This window comes from Chroicocephalus ridibundus, chromosome 1, assembly GCF_963924245.1.
Source record: "Chroicocephalus ridibundus chromosome 1, bChrRid1.1, whole genome shotgun sequence".
Taxonomy (NCBI): Eukaryota; Metazoa; Chordata; class Aves; order Charadriiformes; family Laridae; genus Chroicocephalus; species Chroicocephalus ridibundus.
The window spans coordinates 87,860,437-87,888,401 of NC_086284.1; the positions used below are offsets into that span (position 1 = coordinate 87,860,437).

The 27,965-nt window shown below is 39.9% G+C and overlaps 2 protein-coding genes across 6 annotated transcripts in view; both read right to left on the reverse strand.

Annotated features, from left to right (window-relative positions):
* Positions 1–11,977, reverse strand: part of SH3KBP1 (SH3 domain containing kinase binding protein 1) — a 231,854-nt gene extending 219,877 nt beyond the window's left edge. For 2 of the 3 annotated variants that reach the window (XM_063342750.1, XM_063342729.1), the window contains exon 1: positions 11,366–11,977. Coding sequence is in view for 2 of the 3 variants with exons in the window: in XM_063342729.1 (XP_063198799.1) it covers positions 11,366–11,369 (4 nt within the window). In the remaining variant the exon portion in view is untranslated. The remainder of the gene's footprint in view (positions 1–11,365) is intronic. The other variant, XM_063342739.1, reaches the window with a different exon arrangement.
* Positions 11,978–15,177: 3,200 nt separating this feature from the next.
* Positions 15,178–27,965, reverse strand: part of BCLAF3 (BCLAF1 and THRAP3 family member 3) — a 33,431-nt gene continuing 20,643 nt past the window's right edge. The window contains exons 10-13 of one of the 3 annotated variants that reach the window (XR_010072150.1): positions 24,485–24,580; positions 21,943–22,098; positions 19,320–20,215; positions 15,179–18,160 (exon numbers count right to left, since the gene is read on the reverse strand). Coding sequence is in view for 2 of the 3 variants with exons in the window: in XM_063342765.1 (XP_063198835.1) it covers positions 18,119–18,160; positions 21,943–22,098; positions 24,485–24,580 (294 nt within the window). In the remaining variant the exon portion in view is untranslated. Of the gene's footprint in view, positions 20,216–21,942; positions 22,099–24,484; positions 24,581–27,965 lie in introns of all 3 variants that reach the window. The other 2 variants (XM_063342775.1, XM_063342765.1) reach the window with 2 other exon arrangements.

Genomic DNA, 27,965 nt, shown 5'->3' on the forward strand with positions numbered 1-27,965 from the left:
CTCCACCAGAGCAAGCACACTTCCAAGAGATCTTCTTTAACACTTATGACTAGAATAAACCTCCAAAAAGGAGATACTACACAGAACTCCTCCTTAGAAGAACAATCCTGAAAGCATAAACTGATGCAAGCCAAAGTACATCTGAAAGCTTGTTACTGACTTTCATTGCAAGCAAGAACAGCTTGTGACCTGATGACAGCTTTGCTCCAATAGGGAATTTGAGCCGCTATGTGCTGGTTGAATGCAAATGTTCAGCAGAGCTGCGTATGGAGCGAAAGCACAAACAATAGTCAGCATTTAGACAGAAAAGCCCATCGTTGCATGGAGGATGTGAGAAGAAAGGGGAGGAAGTGGCAGGATGGAGTGCTGTGGAACCCAAGTAAACATAAACAGAGGCAATGAACCCTATTGTTTTATAAAAAATTATTCTTTTGACAACCTCCTCCTCCCATCCACCCCCAGTTACCAACACTGGTACTGTCTGGAACAGAACAAAGCGTGTGGACAAGAAAGCAACAATAAGACAGATTCTACTCGAGACAAGCAAAAGCTCCTCAGATTCTGGCACAGAATCTTTCTATGGCATCCAGGAGGCAGCGTGCGGGCTAAAACCATATAACCAATAGAACTAGAGAGGAGAGAGATACAACTGTCACTAAATGTTATTTACTTTGACCATTTCTTTCAAGGCTAAACAGAAAGTTCTACTGACCCCTCATCTAAGAAAAAGGTTCTTGGTCTCATCCATTTGAAAAATCTTCTAACGACTTTCCCTGGTTTCCAATGATCCGAATTCTTGGACCTAAGGAAATCGGAAGCCAAAACTTATCCTACATGTCAGAGGGTTGAGAGAGGCAAAGAACATTTCTTGTATTTAAGATCTCTGCCTTGTAAGGCTGTATTTACATCAGCTCCTTGGTTTTGGTTCTTGAGAGAGACACTGACAGGCTTAAACAGACAGGAACTGAAATTCTACTTAAAATAGCAACATCCTGCTTTTAAGTTCTCCAAATTAAAAAAACATTGGAACTTCAGCATTTGGCTTTGCCGACTTCCATAACCTGTCTTTCTCCACGCACCAAAGGCACCACTCTTTCATCAGATAATATCAAAAAGGTAGCTGGCAAAACACAATGTGCAACACGCACCTCAGCATTTACTTCCAGGATACCAATCCCAACTCTGAAAAAACTCAGCAGACTAAAGCAATAGTCTCTAAAAGACAGCCAATCCCTCTCCTTCCCGAAATGGTATTTATAGGAAACCAGCTGAAGGTTTCTTGTTTGTCTAATTCTGAACCAAAATTCATAAAGGATCACCCACAATTTTGCTGTATTTCACACCAGATTGTCTTCAGATTTCTGACAATCTTTGCATCTTAATATAGGGAGTTTTGAGACCGTGTAAGTGAAGTATATAGGAAAGTCTTCTAAAAAGAGAAGTAGTGTACTTGAAAGGTAGATGAAAGAGAAGGAAAGATGAATCTGAAGGAAATGTGTATGAAAAGAAGAGATGGCAGAGCATCGGGTATCTGAACAGAAAAAAAAGAAAAATAGGTGAAGAGCGTCTTTTGTGAGAAACAGTGATGTAGATTAAAACAAAACAAAACCGAAAAAAACCCAAACCCAAACAACCCAAACCAACAACAAAACACAACTTACAAGGGGAAAGAAGCATACGTGCACTTCTCTAAGTGACAGGAAGAGGAGCAACTGCTTTCTGACAGAATGAGGTGAAGGAACAAGAAAAACACAGGAACAAACACAACTGTTTTCTGCACATCTGTGAACAAACTATCGAATATATTGCAGAGGAATACATATTAGTAGATCTCTCAGAACCAGTGCAGGAGACTTCGAATTGTCAGATCGTAGTTCATCATGAACTAGATGGCATCTTATCTCAATCTTCCATGAACCACAGTCAGATAATTGAGATGTCAGCTAATCAAAAGTACTATTTACAGGTGCTTCACACACAAAAAATGTAGTCTTTAAAATAAGTAGCATGCTTAATACAAATCAAAGTGAGCAATTCTTAAAGGCAGTACGAGGTGACAGAACAAATACCACTCAAGTTGACCTCAGTGGTCAAAGTAAAACTGACAAGTGTATTTCAACAATTTTTAAATGCAGCTAAATAAAGGTATTTGATGAATTAAATGATCAGCAGATACAAAGGACTTCAAAAGTTTCAAAGAAAATAAAGATCTTTCCTGTTTTGTAAGAGATTATTGGATGGAGGAGGAAGTAGCAGCTGTCCAGGTAAATGAACATTAAAAACAATTGTAACAAAAATCAACAGCAACAGTAGCAGTATGATTTCTCTCCCAGTTGAAAGGCTGTTTCTTGCAACAGAAAGAGCTGCTCTTGCTTCTACATATTAGTTGGCTGTTCAAAGGTACGTTTCTTTTCATCATACAGAACACTCAATTCAAGCCTTCAGCAGCCTTCAGTCAAGCAAGGAAGAAGTCATAAAAGGTATTTCTTTCTGCTGTATTAAAACCCTCCATCAATAACAGTAGTTAACTAAATTGGATTAACTATACTCAGAAATCCCTCTATTAAATACATGCTACCTCTACAAAGTTGGACCAGTTCTGTATAGATAGCTAAACTTGGCTCACTATGACCAATAAGACTCACAGACTGATACATAAAGAAAGCCAACTGAGAAGCTGGTCAAATGTATAAGCCAACTAGCTAAAATCCAACAAAATCCACAAAAAAAAGCTTCAGTTCTGTGTCACCTGAAAAATTAACTACGTTGTTAAAGTTACTAACAAAAATAGCTACAAAGAACACATTTCCGACATTACGAATATAGCAATTAACAATGAAATCAAGATAAAAAGATAATCTAATGTCAGACTGAGATTAATGACTGAACTAGTCAAATAATTAGCTCAATGCAGCAAATCTTAAAATGAGATGAAAGTTAAATGTTACCCGTTTCATTAAATTAAAACACAACAAAAGCATAAAAGTGTGTCACAATCATTCCAATTACTAGTTGGAGACAGTTTAAACCATTTGACCTCAATATCAAAATATTTAAGTCCGAACCAACTCTAGACTTCAAGATTGCATAGTGATTAACCTTTTCTTTCCACAAGCAATCTAAAAATACAGGTATAAAAAAGGCTTGTAAGCTACCACACCAGTGCTCTCAACAACTGTTGATAGCTTGATGTTTCTTTGAACAAAAATTAAAATTTAAGAATAAAGCGTGGCACATGCCATTAAGGAAAAAATCTTTAATATCATGAGGGCTCACAAATTTGCAAACATGTTTTGTACTCTTCTGGAACCGGAATTTAAATTTCCATTGTATCAGCAAGTGAAGTCCCACACATTGCTTGTTACCTGGCCAGCCATCGCATGGTGCAATTTTCTTTTCCCAGTTAATAGGACCATACCCTGTCTGGAAGTACTGGTGCTTACTCTCAGATGTTCAGAAATATCCATTGTCACAAACTGCTTGATCGTACACTCAAGGCAAGGCTTCTCAAGCTTAACCTTGACTAGAGGGCTTCCCTCTCTGCACCCATTTCTCCTTCTCTTCCCTTTGCCCAGTCGTTTAAAAGTTGATGGGAACAGTCAGGTTCTTCTAGGGTTTGGTTTTTTTGGTAGGAGTTGTTTGAAGGGGGGTTGGCTGGTTTGTGTGGTTTGGGTTTTTTAAATCTGATCATTTAAGCAGAAAAGTTGGATACTGAACAAATACTGCAATTCTGCAGACTCACTGAAATACAGTACCCACACTATTTCATAGGCAATTAAGATGGTCCTGCCCAGAGTGAAGAGTCTTGATATGACATTTTCCCATAAAGCTGTCAATAAGGACACATTCGTAAGAAATGGCCAATGAAAAAGAAAAATATCTAGGTAATCAATCTTCATGCACAAAACATTCAAATATTGCTTAAAAATAAGCATCGCCAGTCTTCCAAAGCAAGTCATTAATCCTTACATTTGGAAACATAAGACCAAAGCTAAATCCCTTTTTTTATAAATGTTCTGAATTTGACAGCAAAAAGTTTTTTAAACCTTGTCATAATGAAACACCAAAATAAAGGCATCTTTTTTCTGAATGCGCTTTGGAACTTCTGGTGTGCCCTTTTACAGTGTGAGACAGAGAGAAGAGCATTAACAGTTCAATAAGTGCTCAGTGAGACCTCAAAGAAAGAACAGCAGGAATGAGCAAAACACTGAAAAATTAAGCTGAGGTCTTGAGGCTTGCCAGTTTTATATCTGCCACAAGGATAGCAAATTTTCAGTGCTACACAAGCCTGCCACAGGAAAAAAAAAATCCACTCTGCTAAGTTACCACAGTATTAAAAATGTTTCTTGCCAGTGGTGAGGATGAATCAGCAACTACAGACAAAGGAAATATTTGATTTAAACCTGAGTTGAGAGTTCTCGAAAAATGGTTTTACATTTGGCTGAAAAATGAGAAGTTCTGTACGTGTAATACTTCTGCTACGTTTAACTAAAACCTTTATAAATCCAACTATGTTGGACTTATACTACATCAAAAGAGAGTCAGGCTGACGCTGGCAGTGGATACAGCATGGAATAGCACCAGCAGTTGCACTGACCCCCAAGAACTTTTTCCCACAAAACCAAACCAAAACAAGCAGGAAAATACCCTGAAGTGATTTTTGTGTGTGTTTGTTCTGAGACCTCATTATCAATAAAAAGCAGCAACGTGTTGCTTTGTAAATTAACAAGCAAGTTCCTTGAAACTGCAAGCAGAGGACACAACGTGTCATGGGAATTTCTATTTTGCTGGGGTTTTTTTGTTGGTTTTGGTGTTTTTTTTTTAAAGGCAGGTCACATAAATTCACTTATTACAAATTACTCGTGGGACACAAAACACTTCATTTTCAAATATGAGCAGCGTGACCATTGAAAGCTAATTAAACATTGATAGATCATTGTATGGTTTGGGTTGGAAAGGACCTTTAAAGATCACCTAGTCCAACCCCTCTGCCATGGGATCAAGTTGGGCCTTGACTTGCAACACATGCAACGAATCTATATTGACATTTTTGAAAAAGCTGTAGTTCCCTAGGGAGTTGCGCGCCAATGCTGACTTTGGTCTTCAAGTAAATGAATAGACTTACACTGCTTTTGGTATGAGATGGTTTCAATCATCAGAAGTGATTTAGCTGCACAGTATGAAAGAGTGAGAAGGAGATAAGAAGAAACTTTTCCCATCTGTACAATTATTCTAACGAAATTCAAAGGCAGAGTTCAAAAGGCACCTCTTTACACTGACACTATCAATTCATTAGAAGCTAGAGATATTTTCCACTTATAACTCTTCAGCTTTCTCTACTGCATTATCCTTGTTGCTAAAGAGAATTGTTTCAGCACAGACATAAAATTTCTGATCCACAACTCTTCATCCTAAAACAGAAGCACAAATTCTCAGTGACACCCCCATTGGAACACAAATTGCTATAAGAGTGAGAACAAAGATATCCCTTCCCCCTCCACCCTTCCTCATCCAGGATGCTTCTTTCTCTAAGGCAAAGTTATGTTAGGAACAAAGGACAGCTGAGACATCGCAACAGTCATCTCGCCATACAGCTTTTAAGCGGACATTAGCACTGCATTCTCAAGAGTTGGTTTCTACTGATGCTTCTCAATTATCAATAATAAAAAGGGGGGAAAAAGTCAACTCAATTTGCTAATACAATCCATGACTACTGAACTGCAGTATTGCATGTTCTCTCACACATAGGGACTTAAAGCTTTTATTGTGTTGCCTCTCTGTGTGAGGCAGACTGTCAGCAATTACTTTTACATTAGCTGAATTACTGAATCTTGATATTCACCTCCTCTCTTGTTCCCCTCCCCCTAATATATTCTTTCATCATTCCTTAGCGTACAGAACACAGATATGCCCCACAGCTACTTCCTGCTCTTGCATCCAGGGAAAACATCCACTCCCTGGTCCAGGATTTTTTATTCTGTGCTTTTAAAAAAAAACAAAACACATGGATAGTAACCATACAAAATCCATCATCATTTTGATGAGCTTGCTCTATTACAGCAGTATCAGAACAAAACAACAGATACCATCTCTTTGGCTGTTTTCTCTCCTTTGATCTCATCAGGGTAACCTGCTTTCAGCACATCAGTGACCTCTAACATTTCAGACCTGAAGTTTCAGCTGCTCATTTCACATGACCAAGCTCTCCTTTTTCTCCTCCTAACACATGCGTCCCTTCGCCTTCAAGTGGGAAAGGAGTCAACACATTATCTACAAGGTCGATGCTGATCTGCTGTATGAATTCTGATACACTGCTGGTAGAATGATTACCAGCAGTATTCTCAGAACAAAAAACTCTCTAACATCCAGTGAATAGCAATTACAGAAGAAGCAATCTGAATAACATTACAGATAAATTGTATATATTGCATCAGTAGCAGTTTAAACAGAAATATGTATGCGCTCAGCATTAATATCAAAATAACACTGCTTCCTAATAAAGTGTTTTAATTACTACATATACTTCCTTAAACCCAAGCAGAAAAAAATACCTTTTCTAGAAGCTCTACCATAATTTTCTACATATGAATCTTTGATTAGCACAAAAAGGAGCAAGAACTCTGCTGTTTTAAGAAACCATCTATTTTAAGTATTTTCTTCTTTATCACACTTTCTGATCTAAAAGCAATGGTTAATATAAAAAGCCAAATATAATGGAGACACTGAGAAGAGCTGCTTGAAAGGGGCAAGCAGAAGAGACACCAACATACAAAAAAGACTGCGCAATCAGAAAATTTTTACATGATCTTTTGTATATACACAAATATTTATATATTTTACATTTCTTGACTTCAGACCCCTATCTTGATCCATTTAGAAGGCAGATCTGACAACTTTTTATGACAGAAACATCATTATCTCTTGATTTCTAGGAAAAAGAGCTTTGTGCCTGCTATTTTTGTATGAAGTTTTATATAGGTTACTGAAAATATTTTATCACAGTTTATGAAAACTCCACCTGAATTCAGACCATGAAGACATTCACAGGCTGTATAAATATTGTCACCAAACAACTGGAAATCTGATCCTGAACAGCTCCAAAGCAACTGCCTTGTTGAGAGAAACAAACCTACCAATGACAACAAAAGAATTAACGTGAGTAACACCCCATATAAGGAGGAGAATAAAGACTTTTTACAGGTTGGGGAGGATTTTACACAACATTTCCTATATAAAGACACTTTACAGGTCCTTAAAACCTTATTTAAAAAAAAAAATCAGTGGAAAAAATCATGCTAATCATCTTTCTTGTGATTTTTCCTTATTCAGCTGAAACCGTTCAACTGTTTTCAAGTATGACAAGAATGACACATGCTATTCCCATTTAAAAAGGTCTCACAGCTATTTTGCTGAAAGGCTCCAAAAACTACACCATTTTCGAGAGAGAACTTAAAATTTGTCAGAGTAGTCAAGAACCGCAAGCACACGTACACCACCTTTCGTGTGTGATTTATACAACTTCTGCTAAGCTCAGGCCTCAACACTGCTTTCTTTTACATAGGAGCGTAGAGTTGTTAAGAGTTTACCAGCGAAACTCCCCAAGCCTCCCGTTGCAGTGACCACTCTCCAAGTCACACCACAAGTTTTGACGCAAGTGCAGGTCTCGCTTGCTGGAGGTCAGTGTGGCCCCACAGGCAGGAAACGTGCTGAGTGCTCCCTCTGTTGATGCTTCGATAAGAGAGAGGAAGAAAGAGGAAGTGGCACGTCTGAAACGCGTAAAGAGAAGCAGAGAGGGTAAAAAAGATATAAAGGTAGGGGTTTACAAGGGAAGCGGGGCAGAAGTTGAGGACAGGGGATAGAGGAGAATTTGTAAAGGGAAAAAGAGAGAATTAAAGAAAGGGGAAAAACAGGAAAAGGGGTTGCAACTGGTACAGAACAATCAGACTCTCATGTAGATTCAATTTTTTTGATTACGTATTACTTCTTGGTGTAACATTCCTTTGGTGTGTACAAACTAGCTGTGGTATTTCACAGCAAAGCATCTTTCTCAACCACTAATGTAAAACCATGCAGACAACTATTGTCTGCCAGCATTAGTAATCTGACTGGTTCAAAGGGCACAAGACTTGTTTCTGGATCCAAACTCTTAACTATGGCAACAGCAGAGATGATCCATGTGATTTCACATAAACAAAACCAATGTAGCCTCTCTTCCCCTTTCCCAACAGAAAAGCTTTAACAATACCTTGAAAAATATTAAAATGAAAAAATACTGATCGTGAAGGCTTCAACTGCTTAGCTTCATAGCAGCATTATTATACAGGACCCACACCTCATTTAATGGACTAAACTATCTGCACTCCGAAGAGGAGCAAAGACTACATAGCAGAAAAAAAGGATCTTCCTTCACCTACTGCAGAAGTTGGAAGGTCTGTCTTGACTGACAGAAGGAGCTGCACAACATCAGTTGTTTGTGATGATGGCTGTTAAACACTGCTCTCTAGAATTAGACTTGTACTCTGGCAAAGACCATTTTTTTCTTCAAGTAGCTACCATACCTTCTTCTTACTTCATTTTCTGGACCTCCAACTTCAGGAGGACAGTCTGATGTGTGGGCGTGCAAAGCTCTTGCAAATGAGACTGAGGAGTTGTCTAGCCATATGCAATTCTAAGTAGTCTTAAAACAAACAAACAAACACACACATACACAAAAGCAACAACAAAGAAACAACACCCCTACACGCACGCAAGTCACCACAAAACACCACCTCTTCATTTCTCAGACATCTAGTGATGGGGGACCAAGCTTGTTCCACTGTATTCACAACTACCTTTAAGGTCTTTGCCTTAACCCCCTTTCATGTTTAGAGGACTAACACCATTATTTCACTCAGCTCTCCTGACAAGTTCATTCCAAGTGTAAATTAATTCATTTTAGTGTACTCTACCTACAAGGTCACAGAAGATTGCATAAAACATCAATAAAGCTGTATTGTTTATCAGGTTTGGGGTACATGCTGTAAAAAAGCTTGGTGCCATACACTAAACTTTAATATAGACGTATGTGTAACATACACATATATGTGCACAGGGTTGGACTAATAACAACATGCAGTGCCATACAGAAAATATAAGTAGTTAAAATGGAAGACATACAAGTAATTTAAAAATGAAACATTAGGAATCTTCAACGTGTAGTACGCATAAAGAATTAACCTATTCTTTTCCGCATCTAAAATATCTTTCAAAAATGCTAACAATGTTAAAAATGTTTTTAATAAAACTCTGTTTCCATTTGATATCTCCTAGCGAGATTTTGTTTTCATACTACTCATATCTTTACTTCCTTGCACAATTTTTCTATTTGTTTTTAAACTCCAAGAATCACTTACCATTTAAAGATATGAACAACAATGAAACCACATCTACCTTGCCTCCACTCCCGTTTTGCAAAGAAAAGTCTGACTGAATCACAGTGATTTGGGAAAGTCATTATCCAAATGAGTTCTAAAGAAGCCAGATGTGTAGGATCATGGCCAGCCCAGGGGAGGGAAGGTAGGTAAAAGGAAAAAAGATGGCTTTCACTGCTAAGCTACAGTATTCAAAAACCTTTTTAGAGCTCTATCAATGCAAGTTACTTCACTGGTCCTTTACTGCTTTCCTTAATCTTTTCTATTGTGAAGCTAAAAAAAGGCTAATATTTGTACTACAGATTAAGCAAAAATCAGAGAAGTCTTATTGTATCGCAATACAAAGTTAATAAGAAGTAAGTGTGCCGAGAGAGGATAAGAAAACTAAAATAATATTAAAAAAAAAAATTATTTCCAGTGCCATGCCCTACTGAAGACTGATTTTGCTCCATTCAGCAGTTACAAACCCTATATCTCATTACAACACTATGTTTAAAGTCTTATCTATTGCTACAGAAGACAGAAGTTGAGAACTTGTGCTAGCTAGCAGGCAAACCAACCCTAACAGAGTCTTCCACAATGCACCAGATTAAATGTGGCGGTCTGGGATGCTGGCCTACTGTCAGCAGCATCAGAATTCACCAAGATCAATACAGCTGAATGAGGTGCACAGAGGTGAGCACATTTCGGCCTGAACTGGAGGACTAACTGAAAGTCAATAGCGAAAAGCTAGTGTTTAATCTTGTAACATACAGGTACAGCATCTGTGCATCACTCTGATAGTATCCCGTAAACTAATCTCTCAAAGAACAAAGGGAAGATTTTTTTTCCTACTCTATTCCCATCGTCGCCGTATTACAACAGGTAAAATTGTGTAAAATGTCTGCCCGCGTAATGCGTTATATTCGGTCGTTTTAGTGATGCTGCTCTCAGGTTCCCCCAGAGTCCAACAGCATTTTCGCTACCGTGAGCAAAGCGGGCAGCTGGGGGCCTGAGGGGATGTAAACCCCGGTATTCTGCAGCACCCTTCGCCGGTCGGTGGGTACACCCAGGGCTGCCTACCAACAGCAGGCGGTTTCTTTTGTTCCCTCCAATCCGTCATTTTCCGCCGGGCACCGTGCTGGGCAGAGCGACCCGCGGGCCAGCGCCGCTCCAGCGACGCCCCGGGGCGCAGCCAGCCCGCGCCTGGCACCGCCGCTGCCGCCTCGCCCCGCATAATGGGACAATTCATCGCCCCCCATCCTCCCGCTGCCCACGCCTCCCTCGCCGCACAGGTAGCGGGCGATGCCCACCCCGGGGCCGGGCAAGCAGGCGCAGCCTCTTGCCGAAGTCCGCGGGAGCCACCTCACGGGCAGCGGCTGCCGAGCACAACCGCCCCCCCACCCCACCCCGCGCAACGCTTACAACGACCCCCGCGCAACGGCTTCAACGGCCGCCCCCTTGCGGCGGGGCGGGGCGTCCCCGCAGGCCGCCCCGCGCCCCCCCCTCCGACCTTCGGCCGAAGGAACGCAACCTGCGCGCCCGGGGCGGAGGTGTACCGTCCCCCCACACCTCCGCCCGGACCAGCGCCACCGCACCCCAGACTGCCCGGGGATGGCTGTGCCCGGCGCGGGGAGGCGGCGAGGCCGGCTAGCCGGTGCACGGGAGGGCTTGTGACCCTGTCAGTCCCGCTGGGGATCGCCCACCGCGGAAGCCCACAGGGGCGTCCGACCCTCGCCCCGCCGCCGCAAACCCCGACCTCTCCGCCTGTCACATGAAAACAATTATTGACTCGGCCGGGGGAGGGGAGGAGAAGTTAAAAGCTGTAAGGCGGAGGAGCGGAGGTTGGGGAGCGAGCCGGCCGCCCCTGGCCCTCCCTTCGCGGCGGCAGGCACCCCACCCGCCGGGCGGGAGCCCCGGCCGTTCCCTCGCCGGCCCCCAGCACCGCCAACTCGGAGCCGGCGGCTTGAACTCACCCATTTATGTCGAGCTGGGCTTTGCCTGGCGGCGGAAACAGGCTGAAAGTTTGAGGCGGCTGGCCACGGCAGAGGGGGCGAGAGACAGCCCGAGCCGCCGCCACGGGAAGGAGAAGAGGCTGCTGACAGAGCCGCTCCCTCCTCCGGCGGCCGCCGCTCTCAGCACCCGCTGCAGCCGGGCTGCATTCCGCGTCCTGCTGGCAGCACCTCGCCTTCCCTCAGCATATGTAGTCGTATGTATTTAAAAAAATAAAAATAAAATAAAAAAAAAACAAGAAGAAATCAGGCGAGAGAAGGGGCTCAAGCCTTCAGCCCCTACCAGCCACCTGGGTCTCCGCTGCCGCCGGGCAGAGCAGCCCTGGAGAAAGCGCGGGGCCGAGTCCGAGCGCCCGGAGGCGCGCCTGCTGCCGAGCCGCGGAGGGCGGGCGTCTTCCCCCTCCGCCGGCCGGTCGGGGCGAGGGTGCGGGGAGCAGCTGAGTCTCCCCCTCGGCGGGCGACTGCTGCTGCTGCTGCTGCTGCTGCCGGGGCGAGCGGCGCGGCGCGGCTCAGCGCTGCGGGAAGTGTCGCGAGACTGCGCCAGAGCCGCTGCGCCGCCTCGGGCCGCCGGGAGCGGCGGCGGCGGGGGAAGGAGGGCGGGGAGGAAGGAAGGGGAGCGGAGCGGAGCGGCGGGTCCCCTGCGGGGTTAGGGTCGGAGGAGAAAGGGTGCCGCAGCGCCCCGGGCCCGCCTCGCCCGGCCTGGGGCGGAGAGGGTGGGTGGCTCCTTCCCTCTCAGGCCAGGAAGCGTCAGCCGGGCACGGGAGGGGCAGCGGGAGGGGAAGGGTCTCGCCTTATTTCGGTGCTGGGCGAGTAGGGAGGGCACGTCACGCTCCGGGCACCGTCTGTGGGAGCGGGCGGCCGCTCCCCGCGGCGGGACAGGCGCGCACCTCGTATTCCCGCCAGCCACCTTCTCCGTCCTCGCGCGGCCCCGGCTGCAGTCCTGCCCCGGGGCTCTGCCTTCGGGGAGACGGGGAAAGGCAGCGGCAGCTCCGCGGGGGCCCTTCGTCTCGCCCCGGCCCTAGCCGTGAGGGAAGAGGGGGGGCCGGGGGGCAGCCCGGGGCGCCCCGGCGGGAGCCGCCACGCTGCCCCCCAAGCCTTTACGGGGAAGGAAGGAAGGAAAGGTAAAAAGACAAAAAGAGCAGATGAAGGGTGGCTTCTTTGGTGATGGTGTTTCGGGAAAAAAAAAGAGCAGAGTCGCACATGGGCAGCTGATTGTTCTTCTCAGGTAGTGCAGGAAGATGTGAAATGCACGCTACAATAAAACTGAGCAAAAAGGAGAGCACTTCACACAGATGAGTAATATTTCTGGATAGAAAGGCACCTACTGAGGCCTTCTTCACAGGCAACTCTTCACACAGGTAAAGACCATTGGAAAAAGCTACATTAGTAGTCAAGGGGCAAGTACTTCTCGCCCTGCTTCCACCCAAATACAACAGGGTTTTTTTGAGGCATCTGGCTTCTTGGCTATGAAGATCTGTATTTTTGAAACTGTGACAGGGGTAAGCTGTCAGAGAAAGTTACAGGAGTTTAACCAATGAGAGGCTTAAGTATTTAGACAGCTATGAAACCTTGCTTTTAAATTATTCACATGCTACAGCAGCAATGGAACATTAAGACTAGTGCAGTTTGTCTTTTCATTCTAATCTTTTGCAAAAAAATTAGTTATTGTAATAAACCAAAACCTTCACAGAGATAATACTAATTTTTCAAAAAAGTTCTTAAGCATAATTAAAAAAGGAAATTAAGTTCAACTATGAAAAGGAATGCAATGGCAATAAGCTGGATGTAGGTGCAGACAGCCTCCAGTTCAGTGTTTCACTGAAAGGTTCAAAGACTTGAACCATCTCAGTATTGTTTTCAGGAACACTGGGACAATAAGTCACAAACCACTGATGGACTTTCCACGACTGGAGGCAGAGGAGAAAACCAGAAAAAACACATTTTATCTTCATACATACGCAGAGCATCTTTTAGCCAGTCACAAGCTACCAGAAAGCCAACATTCAGTCATTCATACACACCTTAAAACAATACTGGTTTCTGTTATCAACAATTCTTCATTGCATAAGGGTATTTGACCTCTATTACCCAAAAAATCTACAGGATTAATTCTGGCAAATTACCAGAATGAGAAGTAGCAGCTTTTACTTGAACATTATGATAAACTATCTGAAACTGTCAAGTCACTCAGAACAAAATTATATCAAATTAAGTAGAATTGATGCAACCACATTCGAGAAGAAGGAAGATATTTCTGTTGTTAGCATAGTAATTTCATACGAAATTTGGCTTTTCAGTGCTCTAGCTGTGTCGTTCAAGGTGTAGAAAATGGTATAACCAAATAATTTAGCTTGGTACATACCAATAGCACTGTAAAAGTGGTAAGGAGTAACACAAAGTAGTCATGTCACAATGTCAGTGTTACGATGCATAGGAGAAAGCCAATTTGATGGCGCTCTCAAACAGAGTCACAATTTCAACTATCACTAAAATGTAATATATGGGAAATTCTTGGCTTTCCTAAGTAAAGCAGTAACACAGTACATCAGGTTGTTCTTTCCAGAAATTGGAAGAGACTCATTGTAACTCTGTCGTAGTACCTCCAAGACTTAGCTTCCCATTGTTCCTAAGCGAATTTCTATACGTCTGACCTTGTGTTCCTTTACAGCCTACCTCAATATGGGCATCCCTCATTTGGGGCTTCAGAGTAAACATTGCAATGTATGTGGATTAATCGGATATCTTACTTTTGTGGGGAAAAAAGCTGAATGAATACACGTAATAATGGCATTTAGAAAAGCAGCTTGTTGTTACCCGTTAAGGAACCGCTTAGAGAAGCCAAAGACATGTTTTTAAAGTGATATTGATGAAAGTTAGCAACTTTTATCTAAACTGACATGCACTTCAGAACATGATCAGCCACATGCACTTCTGAAGACCACAGTCTAATAGTTGGGAAGCATTATTATTCCTACATCCCCCCAGGTATTATTTAAACATTTTTTCTGAGGGGAAAACAAGTGACACCACCTCTCTCCTGTAGCTACTTTACATCACAGTAGACTTACCACACATCAAGAAGTTTTGCTTTCCTATCCAGTTCTAGGATAACCAGCAGATCAGAATAGGAAAATTATTTTAAAAAATCCCAAATTACTTACATGCAGTGAAGATCAAGAGATCTGGATTACGGCAGATTTAAGTCAATAATGGGGAAAGTTAACTTTTCTCCTTTAATTAAACACTGCAAGTGTATTCTTCCAGCTTCACCTCATTCTCACTCCACTCTGTTAGAGGATCTTAATATTAAACCGACGTGGTTATTCTCACCTCACACTGATGATACTGTATTAAGGGAATTCTTAAAAATGCACACTATTTTACTGAATGTAAGTTTTGGTAAAGTTAGCCAAGCAAATGTGCGTCTTCCCCCATGCTGCCCCTTTATGGAGCAAAAATCAGAGATGCTAAGGATTTCGAATGCCATGGAGGAGACAGACATACCTGCTTTTCAGGGGAGATTCACATTTTATGTCTTCAGAAAGGTAGCTTCTTTTAGGCAAGAAAAGTGTGCCTAGAATGTGGATCAATACTTTGATCTCAAAAAGATGCAATAAATGAAGTTATAGAAGCAAGTGTTATATTAAAAAGTTTCAGAGGCTACACAGATCAAGTAAAATATTCTGAAAATGACACCAAATATTAATAACAACTGAATCAAATCACTGAATTATTTATAAGTAAAAATTTTGTTAAAACATTTATTGTCTGTAGAAACAGAATTTACATTGATTTTATATAAACTATGTTAAACATACATATAAACATACCTACATCTTAATATATACTTATGAATGAGGCTTTTAGATATGGGATAACGTTGTCAAAAGCACCATTGTGGACTCCAAAGACTACAGACTTAAAATGCGTTTGCACTTAACTCCATCTTCAGTAGTTTAAAAATGTCATTTCTTATCCACACTTAGAAATAACTACATTAAAGGTTTCTAATACTGTGTTTGCATGTGTACATAAATGTGCACATACATACATTAGATGGTCCTTGTGAAACTACAGTATAAATAAGGTCAACATTAATATATTCCTTAGAAGTGGACATTAGTCCACATCCTCATTCAACTGGGGGGGGGGGAAAATCCTGCTATTCTTAAAACAAAACAATGAGGCTTTTTTTTATTCTATGAAGAGCGTACTCAAACAACAACTGTTTCCACCCTGTCTCTTCCCTCAACAAATAAAGACATAAGAGAAGCCAGTCACAAAATAAAAGCCATCTACTACATTATTTACAGAAAATGAAATATTAAAAAGACAACATAAGATTTAAACTGCTTAGACAAAATTCAGAGCAATGAACAGTGAACAGAAGAAAACTGTATTAAAGTGGCAGGCAGCACAGAGCTATTAAACCACATGGCTAAATACCTACTCGAAAACCCCTCCAACAATAAAAACCATCAGGCACGGAAGGAAGGGGCAGGTGTTATGACAATAGTTTTCTCTGATCTTAACACTGAAAATTTAGGCTCACCAAGCTTGAAATAGAACACAAATGTTCATCACTGTCCTTAAGGTCTATTAAGAAGTCAAGTGTTACAAGTAGGCTTTCAAAGATCTTGAAATGGCTTTAATTTTATTTTTTTTCTCCTTTGTAAGGAGGCTGAAGAACCTCCTATCTTCAAATCCTGCAGCAGCGGAATGAAGTCTGTCAAGGGCCAGAGTTATGTGCAGAAACACCCTTTTTTTCCCCCCCCCAGATTCATTAGGACGCAAGTCTGAAGTCTTTCTTTTAGAGAGCTCTCCCGCAGAGAGCTTTGTAGATGGCTGTTCAGATGGCCAAGATGTTCAGATGTTCATAAAGGCAAGAGGCATGTTTCTACACAGCGTGGGAAGAGATCCCTTCAGAAAGCAAGGAAGTTAAAGATCTCCCTCAATATACATGTCTTCTAAGGCGAATTCTGAGAAATCAAGTCTTTCTTCGCTATACTCTTTAATCATCTTCTCCAAGCAACTCCCACTATCCATTTCCAAGACATGGCAGAAAATGACTTTCCAATGCATAACAAGCAAGTTGAGAAGCCTGCCTTTTTAATGCCACAAAAGTGTAATCTTGGGTTTTGTTTTGTTTTTAAAGCAACTAAGTTCATATAAAGAAAAATCAGCATTTCACCCAGAGGCCCTGGGAGAAAAGCAGCAAGTAAACCCTTATCACAACTGGTGATCAGCTGAATTTACTCCTGTCCTCTGCTATCAGTTACCTGAGTTGAGAGTTATGTCCAGGTCTTAAGACCATCTAAATCCATCAGGTAAGGTGATTTTAAACATGTAAGTAATTACTGGAGTTAAGGCAGGCTTGTAGAAGCCCTGCAATATGTTGCTTCTTACTAGCCCCAGAATTTTGTTCACCTTGTGAACTCAAGTTCAAGAACAAAGTTTAAAATGAGGATTCTAACCAATCTTTGTAGAGATTAAATGGATCAGCAAGATAAACGCTAACATCACAACAACTTAATATTTCAGACACTTATAAGGAAGACTCTAGTAATATTAAACCCATTGCATTTTGAATAGCAATTAAAAATACATTTCACATGTGGACAATTGAGAATTATGACATGGGCATTTAACAGTCATTTCAAGTCAACTGAAAGAAAGGCAATTCACATTTATATTTTCAAAGTATAAAACAGAAAGCTAGAAAGCTCTTAGACAATCACATTTTCAACGTGCCCTTCCAATGCAAATGCAGTGACAGACTTTAATACAAGAGACACTGTTTTCTTTCTGAGGCTTACACGCGTATTTAAAGTTAAGTGGTTATTTTAACAACTGTTATGAGTCCATACTCCCAGTAGAAATAATGCAATAACCAGGATATTACTTAAGTCTTTGTACAGGTGTTTTCTACAATGCAGTCACAATACAGAAAGGCACCAAGTTATTCAAGTAAATTGACCTTTCTTCTACTTAACACTTTTACTTGTGCCTTCACAACCCAATCAGTAACTTCAATACATTGTTCTCAACCAAACATTATATTCCAGTACAACAGAACTTTTCTGTGCTAGAAGAATAAACAAACTGATTTGTGTATGAGTATATAGACACAAGTCTCTATAATTCACAAAGATAAATGTACATAGCAACGTCTCACACCAGGTAACACCAGAGAGTAGATGCCTCTAGCACCTAAGCCGGTCACAGAATTAAATTTCTGTATGAATTTTATAAGATATAGGAAGTTTTATCATGACAGAATCCTAAATTAGCGAGGTTATCAGTAAAGAATATGATTTAAGAAAATGGTATCACCTTAAATAAAAGCTAAAGCAACAACTACATTTCATCATGACACTCATCTTGAGCCCAAGGGTGGGCAAGGGGGGAAAAATATATCATAGCCAGTAAACATGTCAAAAAAACCCTGTTTGTAATATGTTGCTCACAGCTGTAGAAATAAAAAACAAAGCTAAACTGTTAAAGTACAAATTAGAGATACCTAGTCATGCACAGGTAGAATAAGAAAGCACAAAACCAGAGGAACCAGTCACACTTTCAAACCCGGTAAAGCAGCATTAATTGACTGAAGTCTGACTACTTCAGCATTACTTCCAAACAGTGTTAGCAAGACTGCCATGTCAGAAGTTTCTTCATGTATCCACTTTTCCCATTTGCTCAACAAGTTCTCTTCAGGCTTTAATAAGAACACTGCCGGAAGCTCACAGAAACAGCAGTATCCTGTTGAATAAGACAATACAGCTTCAGTAGTTTGTCCTATGTCATATATGGTTTCACTTCTTACGTGTTTTACAGCGCTTTAGCACATTCAGGAGCAGTGCGAATAGCTCCTTGGCTTGAGGATAAACCTGCCCTCATCTGCAGGGGTACCTGCAACACTTGCCTGCCAGCAGGCTGCTCAACTGCAGCTACTCCACATTTGCTTTGGGTTGACTCACTTAACCTGCTGTTTCAGTTCCTTATTTTCATCTCCCCGTAAATCTACACAGGATGATTTTGCCAGATTCATCACTGACAGCATAAGTAAATAAATATTTTCTTACATGCAGAAAGATGCCTGCCTCTATTTGACCAGGGCATTTCTTTCCTTTAGCTTGCCATTTTTTGTATGCATGTCAAAGTTACTGAAAAACTAGTTGAATCTTGGGTTTTAGAAACAAACCATCTGGTGTCATTGTTGAATGACCATAACATCAATGAATGTGGCACACTTCCTGCCTCCTTATTCCCTGTGAACACTAAGCAGTGCACTCCACGAACTGAAGATTTTAAGTAACGCTATTCTAGCTGTTCTGAGCCATACCTACACTTTAAAGTAGTCTCTCTACTGAAGGCATTGTCAAAAAAACATTACAAAAAAGCATGCATAAATCACATCCTGACTTTCCGCCCAAAAAAACAGATTTCCTTTTCTCTGAACATATCTCTACCCAGTATTAGAATTCTGATGTACTTATCCACAATAGAGACTAGCCTGCATTCTGTATGGCTAACGCTCTCTTGGAAATGATGGAAACGCATTAGCCTGCATATACTGTGGATATGGTGAACAACCTTTTTCTTAAATAAGAACATCTCTGAAGACTATTTGCTATGCATCTTTAATTTACTGGCAATAAAAAGTCTGAACAAATCTGTAATACGTACACACAACCCTATGATATATTAAGGCAAAGGCTATAAACAGGAAATAAACACAATATTGTTTACAGCCGCTTATAAAACGTATCTATTTGAGTTTTGCACACAGCACAACAATATTGCAGTACAGTAAACTTCAGAGAATTACTGGGATTTTGAACAAAATTACAAGCTATCTGCATTAAAGCAGTGTCAATTATGAACAGCTTTGTTAGAAGACGTGCTTATAAAAACTTACGTTTTTTGTTTTTCTTGTAATTAAATACTTCAGGCCCCAATTTCAGAATCCAGGAAATCACCAAGTCATTTATGACGAAAAAGATTAGAGAACATGTGGCTTGGTCAAGAATGTCATACACCAAAATATAATGAGATAGAATAATTTTGAATACGGACCAACTAATCCTCTAACAAACCCAAGCATGCTTTCAGTGCAGTTTTAAGCTACTGCTACGGAACATTACATACCTGCCTGTTACCATTCATTTTAATCAAATACTGAAAAGTTGTCCCAACATTCTAGCAATTTACAAATGTATATACACATCAGAAACCCCAAGTATATTATTCAACTAAAATAAAGTAATACAAATAACTGTTTTACGGAAATGACTGAACAGAGGTGTAAAATCTATTGCACAACCTAAAAGGTCATTACTTGGAAAATCCTGAGCTAATGTGCTATTACCAAACAATTCAGGCACTTTTTTTTTTTTTCCTTTTTTTATTACATAAGCAATAAACTTCCAACATATAAACCTCTGGGTGTAACAACTCAAATTCCATCTGTAACATCACGCTTAAGGAAAAAGTATTCAATAAATAAGACTCCCTTCAATGACTTCTTTACTTGAGACTGGTACGTAAAAGGAACTAAAGGTAATACTACAATGTTTCAGTTGAATACTGTACTTTAAAAGCAATTATTAAAACCGTAAAAAAGTTCTGCAGCATTCCCCTACTGAAAAATAAAGTTATTTTTGATCAAGAAAGTTACAGGGTTAGTTCCTTTATCCTATTTTAAGTCTTGACAAAGTTGTCAAAAAATTAACAGATGCTCCCTTTGCTGTGTTATCTGTTTCAACTTCAGGATCACAGCTCAGTTCAGGTTTCTGTTGCAATATTTAAATTTCCCTACAGAGAGAAAAAAAAATTGTTACCATCAAGTTGCAACAGTAGAAAAAAGCCTCCCAACCTTCATAAGCACTGTATTATTATAATACAAGATTCTTCCAATTATGGATTGAAACAGCACAACTGTACAGGTGATATCTTAAAGGATGTACATGCATAATTATTTCATCAAAAGGGCGAAATAAAGATGTTCAGATAGTTTAACAAATCTTAAGGACAAATTTAATCATTACAATAGGCAAAATATGGGAAATACTAGAATCTGAGGAACAATTTTGGTTTTTAAGAATTAGCCAACCAGCAACCAGTATGCCGTTCAGAAAATGGCCGTCATACTCATTCTTCAGGATTTATTTTACTTTAACTCAGAGGATACTTAAGTCCTTCACTGAGCCTAAAAATCAATATTCAGATCTTATTATGCTTCTCTAATTCAAATCATGATCTCCAGCACCCAAATTGTGTTCAGCATGCTTTATGGGTTCCAGACAAGAACCTTAATATGCAATTATAGAAAAGCATGGGAAATTATTAGGGAAGAGCTCACTACAACAAAATTATGGCACTTCTATGCCCATTTTACAAGGTCATAATTTTTGGAAAAAATCCTTCTCCATCTACTTTCCACTAATACCAATTCAAGTTAGCCTTCTGAGATCATACTTCTCACAGACCATACAAATGTAAAAGGCATTCACCAGTATACTTCAGCAACAAGTGACCCGTTTACTGAAGTGTTTGGTTTTCTTTCTTGGTTTTTTCATTTGAGGTTTTTGGTGAGGTTTTGTGTTTTACTTCCACCCCCACCCCCCCGCCTCCCGGCTGTAAAACTTGAGGTTTTTTTGAAAACAGCTCTAAGAACCTATGCTTCTGTGCCCTAAGAACTGAACTCTAATCCAACTACAAATGGTTATGCAAGTGTATTAACTTGTAGCTAGGTGGACACAGAATTACAAAACAAACAAGAATTCGCGTAGGAACAGAACTGCAAGGGGCTGTGTAGGTCATCTAATCCAATTCTCTGATGTCACGAATAACCTCATACTGCTTTGATCATACTTGATCAATTCTAAGAAAGGATTGAAAAAGTTTTAACTACTGATCCTCACAAAAGCTGTAACATTTTATATGGTTCAAAAGTTCTTCTGCAGTTCAAGATTACTGTTGTCCCTTACGCACTGTAAGTCAAAAAGGTATCATAAAACAGAGGTGCCTAATTATTCCAGCCTGAGCTTATGAAGCCATTTTACACAGTCAATATACAGTACAGGACGCTTTATTCAGAACAGCACTCCAGTGTTTACTTTAAAGCACACGATTAATTTAAGGTAACATAAACAAAGAGGAGAAACGCAGATATAATGAAAAAAAAAATTAATACCCTTCACATTGGTTTAAAACTATAGGCTAAGAGGACATAATATTTTTTTTAGAGGGCCACCTTCTCTTCCTATCAATAGGAAGAGAGATCAACTGAGCTCAAGGAGAGAATACTGAAACAGGCCACCTCTGATTTGCAATTACCCAAAGCACGTTTCAGCAAGTTTCCACGGAATAAACATGGGGGAAATAGGAGTGCAGAATCAAGTTTGCCTCTAAAGTACAAAGAGACAATATTCCAGAAAATCCCATCCAAGTATTCCATGGGGATTTAAAAATTGGAATGGATCATATGAATATTCATATTTTATAAATGGCTTAGTGAAAAATAAATTAAGCCAACTTACCTTTTCTTTCCTCAAAAATCCATCTCTGAATTTATTAGTGGTAAATCCCCTTACACCAACAGAACGTAACCGCTGGTACTTAGCCTGAATATATAAACCCTTCTGCACTAAGCCCGATTTATAATGGGATTGCAAACGGCCATCCACAAAGTTGCTCTGTAAGGGTGGAGGGAGGAGAAAAAAATTTGCAAAATGACAGCACTAAAAGTCAACAGTTTATATTTAATTATACACATGTAAAACTTACAGCACCGAACAACAGAAGCGTGCATTTGCAAATGCAAAGCCTCTTCCTTTATTTCCCATTTAATATTCCTCAGACCACTAGCTACCATGTGGCTAAAGAACTGCTGTATTGTACTTACTGTTTAAAACGTCTGAAATTATCTTCCTCAGAGAAAAAAGTAAATTGTATTGTACAACATTTTAACATTTTTTTTTTTTTTCAAACTTTAATGAAAGTAAAACAGCATCAACAAAAAAGTTTAAGAGAACACCTCACTATTGCTAACAAATTCAGTGATGTCAGGCCTGCAGTGGGCACACATGGCGAGTCTAAAAAAGTCATCTAAACAGAAATCAGTATATATTTTTTTCCTATAGTTTTAAGATCTTATGGTCTGGACATACATTCATTGCTCTATGTCTTCGTCACCTCCAGACTGGAATACTGTAAGCTAACCTAGTGTGGGACCAGGAGTGGAGGCCACAGAGATAACAAAAGCCTTACAGGTGAATGGCATTATAAACATACATAAAGAATATAGCAAGATCAACACTGACCACAGCAGTTAAAGTTACAAACAGGTTTTCATTCCTAAGCACTTGGACCTTCAACAAAATAGGCAGTAAAAATCTTTAGAGTACGAAAAACCCTATTTATCATAATTTCCTTAGTTCTCCAGTACTGCTGTTTTAAGTTTTCCAACACTGTCCCAGTGGAAAGCATTCCTATATATATATTCATCCTTTAAATTTAAAGGTTTCCCCTCCCCCAAATTTAAACACAAAATGTCTTTCCAGCTAAAAAAGAAGAAACATCCTGACCATATAAAATTCTTGTTATCTTTTACAAACACCTTTAAAGGATAGAACAAAATATATGACAGAAATAGATCTTCTTGAGCATGACCCAAGTACTTTGGTGAAATCAGTCTCCTTTTTGACAGAGTAAGGACCACTTCAAGAAAAATCACATGCTCTGAGGTTGCAATAAGTTTGGTACCAGTTTTTCCACTGTGTTTTCCACTGCATGGCTGGTGAACAGCTAAGAAAGGACTGTACAGAACAGAGGTTCCTTTATGCAAATGCAGAGGTTTTTGTTATTTCCCAAATCATTTCACCCACTTGCTACGTAGGAGATAACTGAGAAGCCGGACCCATCAGTCCCCCAGGGTTACTCTTACAGTGCTTGTAGGGAGAGGACATTTGCAGAAGGCTATTAAATGCTAACCCCTCTCCTGAAAAGTATCAGGGTCCAGGCACAATACAACTGGGTGCAAGTAAATTCTCTAAGTAGGTATATGCCTACCATAGAGAAAACTGAAGGGCATTTTTTAATGGTGGATGAAGCCCCTGAACACAGTTAAATGTTGCTATTTCCACCACAGCTGCTGTGGTTCTGGTTCTCTGCTTTGACATAGGTGGCTAGAAAGGATGAGACCTTAGTGGTCTGCCACTTGCATTTGCATGACAACAAGCAAAGGAGCAGACCGAACAGAGAGGGGAAAAAGGTACAAGATATTGAAAGTGAGATTACACACAGCTTAAAACTGTCAAGTATCTACATGTTCCATAAGTAAGTAGGGAGGGGAACAGTGATATTATTATTATTGTAGAACAGAATCAGCTGCAGACAAAGTAAACAGATTATATACACACTTGGTATGTAGGCACTGCAGTCACCCATAGCTTAGAGCAAAACAAGGTAATCTAATCTAAGGTGTGTGGAAAACATCACTAACTTGTAGCCTAAAGTAAGAAAAAAAAATCTGCCCTTTACCATCTTGAGGCCCTGAGAATAAAGCTTCACAAATTTTAATTGTTTATTTTTTTTAAATGCATAGATAGCAGTATGCAGAGTACACACAAGAGATTAGTTCCCCGGAAATCCCTATATGAAACGGCTAATAAAATAACAGGAATACAATTTTGAAAGCAACACAATTCATTTCTCCCAGTCTTGGGAAATACTTCAGGCTTCCGCACACATTGAGTGAAGGAAAGCAAGCTGACAGCTTTCTTTTGTTTTGATAGATGAGTTTTCATTGTTCAATTTCTGCAATTCTCATTCTCAACTTTGCAGTTAACTTATTGCAACTGCATGGATACAATACTGTACAACCCTACTCAATCCACTGCCAGCCCTCTTATCTACTAAAAGCTAAGCCTCCCATTATTTCAATGGAAACAGTTAGGCTATGATGACACCATTTTTCATGGCATTTCGTACCTCAAAAAAAAATGTGTCTCCCATTACTGAACTCAACAAGATTGAATCACCATTTTATGTAAGATACATGTGATAAAAGCTGATCTGTACCTTAAAGTGTCTTCTGATGGGTCCTGGATTTTCAAGGTGTCTTCTAATGCGCCTGTGAGGGTAAGTATCACTTGGTTTTGAAGAATAGTAAGAATTCTAATAGGAAAAGAGAGTTGTTAACGTAATGTTACTAAATTACTCAAGAAAACATAAAAAGTTTCCAGTTTATACTAACAAATATTGCAACTCTTTCAATCTTGTAGTGTTTGACACAAGGACGCTGTTTGAAGGAATGAGAGTAACAGGAACATAGGGAGTTCAGGCTGTCTGAAGGGATGGCAGAGCCCGTAGAAGCAGAAGATGATACAGACCATCCTACTGGAATATCATCTTCTTGGAGAGATTTAAGCAGGTAACAACCCAATTAAGGTTCTCCACCCCTGCCCCCCCAGAACAGATGCCTCAATTTGCACACAGCAAGTGTAGCAGACAGGCTGCTAGAGCAGTCATCTCTTGAGTTAGGAATAAGGACAACAAGATTAGTACTCTGGACATCCCTGGTTAGCATATGGTCATCATAGATTAGCATATTTTAGAGAAGACACACATACTGTTACTATACACACCACCACAGTAACCAGACAACAAACATGTAGCATGTTACATTGATCCTTAAAGGATTCTAGTTTTAACTCTGTATTACAGGAGAGCATTTTTAAGATTAATTGCCTGCCACAAACACACATGATTTCACAACCAAGTGGCAAAGACAGGTGGTACTGAAATTGTTGCGTGTCACGCTGAAGAGCTGCGCTTGAACAGCCATGGCTGCATAAAATAAAGCGCTCTCTCCAGCCACTCCCCTACCTGGGTATTTTGACCCTTTTCCAAGTGACAGCTATCTTGAGAGGATACAAACAGCTAAAATATCATTCTCTTCCATCACTGCATATGATTATAAATATTTATAGAAGCATAACATACTGGCATATACTACATTAAAGTCATCGAATGCAGACAGAAAGGACTTGCTAACAAACTCTTAGCAATCAAATTAATTTTTTTTATGGTCCTATGCTGTCGAACTCTGTTTTCTCAAAGGAAATTTTAACAGCTTCAAATATGTTTCAAGAAGAGTCTAAGAAGAGAACTCACATGAAATATTTCATATATACTAACATATAATAATAAATGCATGCTTTGCTGTTTACATAATTTCTGTTCTCTAACAAAGTACCAAACATTTCCAGTGGCAGAAATACTTTAGGATATGCTTTCTAACACTGTTACTAATTTGAAGGGCTGGGGGGCCTATAAATGCAACAGAACAGTATTAGAATCCAAGTTAAATTTTAACTGAGATCTAAGCTAGCCTTTTTTTCTTTTTGAGAATATATTATTGCCTACAAGTCAACTATTTAGCTTCTTAAAATGCCTTGACACCAGGGGATTCAGCAGAGAACAAGAGAGGAAGAAAGACTTTATGAAATGAGATCAAAGTAGTCAAAATGGCTTTCCCAAGAAAAAAAGGTATGGAAAATTAAACACACAGAAGGAAAAACATGTCTGGAACTTCCCAGCTCCCTTCTCGTTTTAAGAATATAAAGATACTCCATGAAATCAAATTAACTTCCTCCATACAACACACAATTAAATCAGGAAGCTCCCTGTTGAAGTACACTCCTCCTTAAAGATGAGAATTCAGCAAGATGAAAAAAAAATTCAAGAAAACTTCCTGTTACAGTAAAAGATAAACCTTTGGGAATTAAAAGAAAGCTTGTCTCAACTAACTGTGAATACATCCCTCCCCATCCCCACCTCCCTCAAGATTTAAGTACATTCATGGAAACAAAAACATTAGAACTACACTTAATGTACAGATACAGCAATCTACTCTTCAGGAATTTCCTAAACCAGGGGTTTTAAATGAAAAAAAACTGGGGAAGTACAAATAGATACTTGTTCTGATCTTCTATTCTTTAGCTGTCCTCTTTGTCAATAGAGTGCAAGACTAGATGGACATTTCTTACAGTCAAGGCTAGATAGACTTGCACCTTCAAGACACAAGTTCTTCTCAACTTTCAAGCTCAACCCCCCAAATTACTGACTATTAACACAAGAAACACTCCCTTTCACTAGCCTGCTGTAAAGAGTGCTCATACTTCGCACTGCAAAGTTCATATTGGTTAATCATGGGATACCAAAAGTAGGCCAACCATGTCAATACCATTTCCATGTTTAATTTTAACCCAAATGATTAATATTGTCTATTTCGCAAGAGAGCGAAAAGTGGTGTTAATATCACATTTTGATAGTTTACTGCAAGGGCATTTTAATGTGACCAACACATTATCTGTTTTCATATTAGGCAACATCCCAGCATCAGATATGAGCTACTGATCAAGCTTTCAGTTTTCAAGCATCATCTTTTACCAATACTGATATGCACAGCTCCTCAAGCAACAGGGATAAAAACCACAATGAAATTTTACTAACGAAGATTAAAATGTGCAAATATTTATCCAATAAATTATTTTTTTAAAAATCCTGTGTTATAATTTAAGATGCTGCAGTGGTTTTCCTGTCAAATGCTCTTTTTTAAAGTTATTTTTGCCGTATTTTCTGAGCTTGGCAGTTGGCACTGTTATGTTGCCATTTGAAACCTGGATCTCTGATGTAATTTTCTTTTAGTATTTACCTATAAACAAGAGCAAACAAACCTTAGAGGAGTGTTGAAGGTTAGAGTTTTTGTTTTGGATTTCCAAGGGTTTGCTTTTAATATTACAGATGGAACTCTCCTCAGTGGTAAGAGATATCTATTGTGTACTTTTTCATGTGTTTTTCCACACCTTTACAATTTTGCCGATACTACATGCTATTGCTGCATCTCTTCTGCGGCATAAATCAGTGTCCCACAAAAACTGGAGAACTCTTAGACTGTAAAACCAACTGAACAATACCTACCCAAGAATCTGTAAGACAGAGCAAGCCCAGAGAAAGTTACTTTCTTCTTCAACAACTGTTATCGTAGCTCTTGCTTACGTTTCAAACTCTTCCTCATTTTTGCAGTTTGCTGAGCCCCAGTAATATATCCTTCATTTTAGGATATTTCCTATTTAAAAAGGTGTGATCAACCCAGAATCAACGTTCTCGTGACCCATCAAGCCACTTCTTAAATCCAATGCATTGTTCCCTGAACACACTGTCTTTTAGTCATGGTCCCTATACTTTTCAAGGTGCCTGGCAGTGTTCACACCTGAACCATCCTATTCTGATGCAAGACTCTGAATGGCAAATTCCAAATGTTTGTCCTCTTGCAGAAAGCAGCTACAAATGGTCTTTACCTTCACTCATTTCTAAGGCTGCATTCAACCCTACTAATATTACACTTCCAAACAAAGTAGCAGTGAATACACTCATGCAGCTCTGAATTTATTACAGAAAACCTACTCAAGACAGAAACAATACATGTGGCTGAAATTATAGTTGGCTGCTTGGATGCCGCTCCACTTAACTCCTACAGCTAGCAGCTCACAGGTAT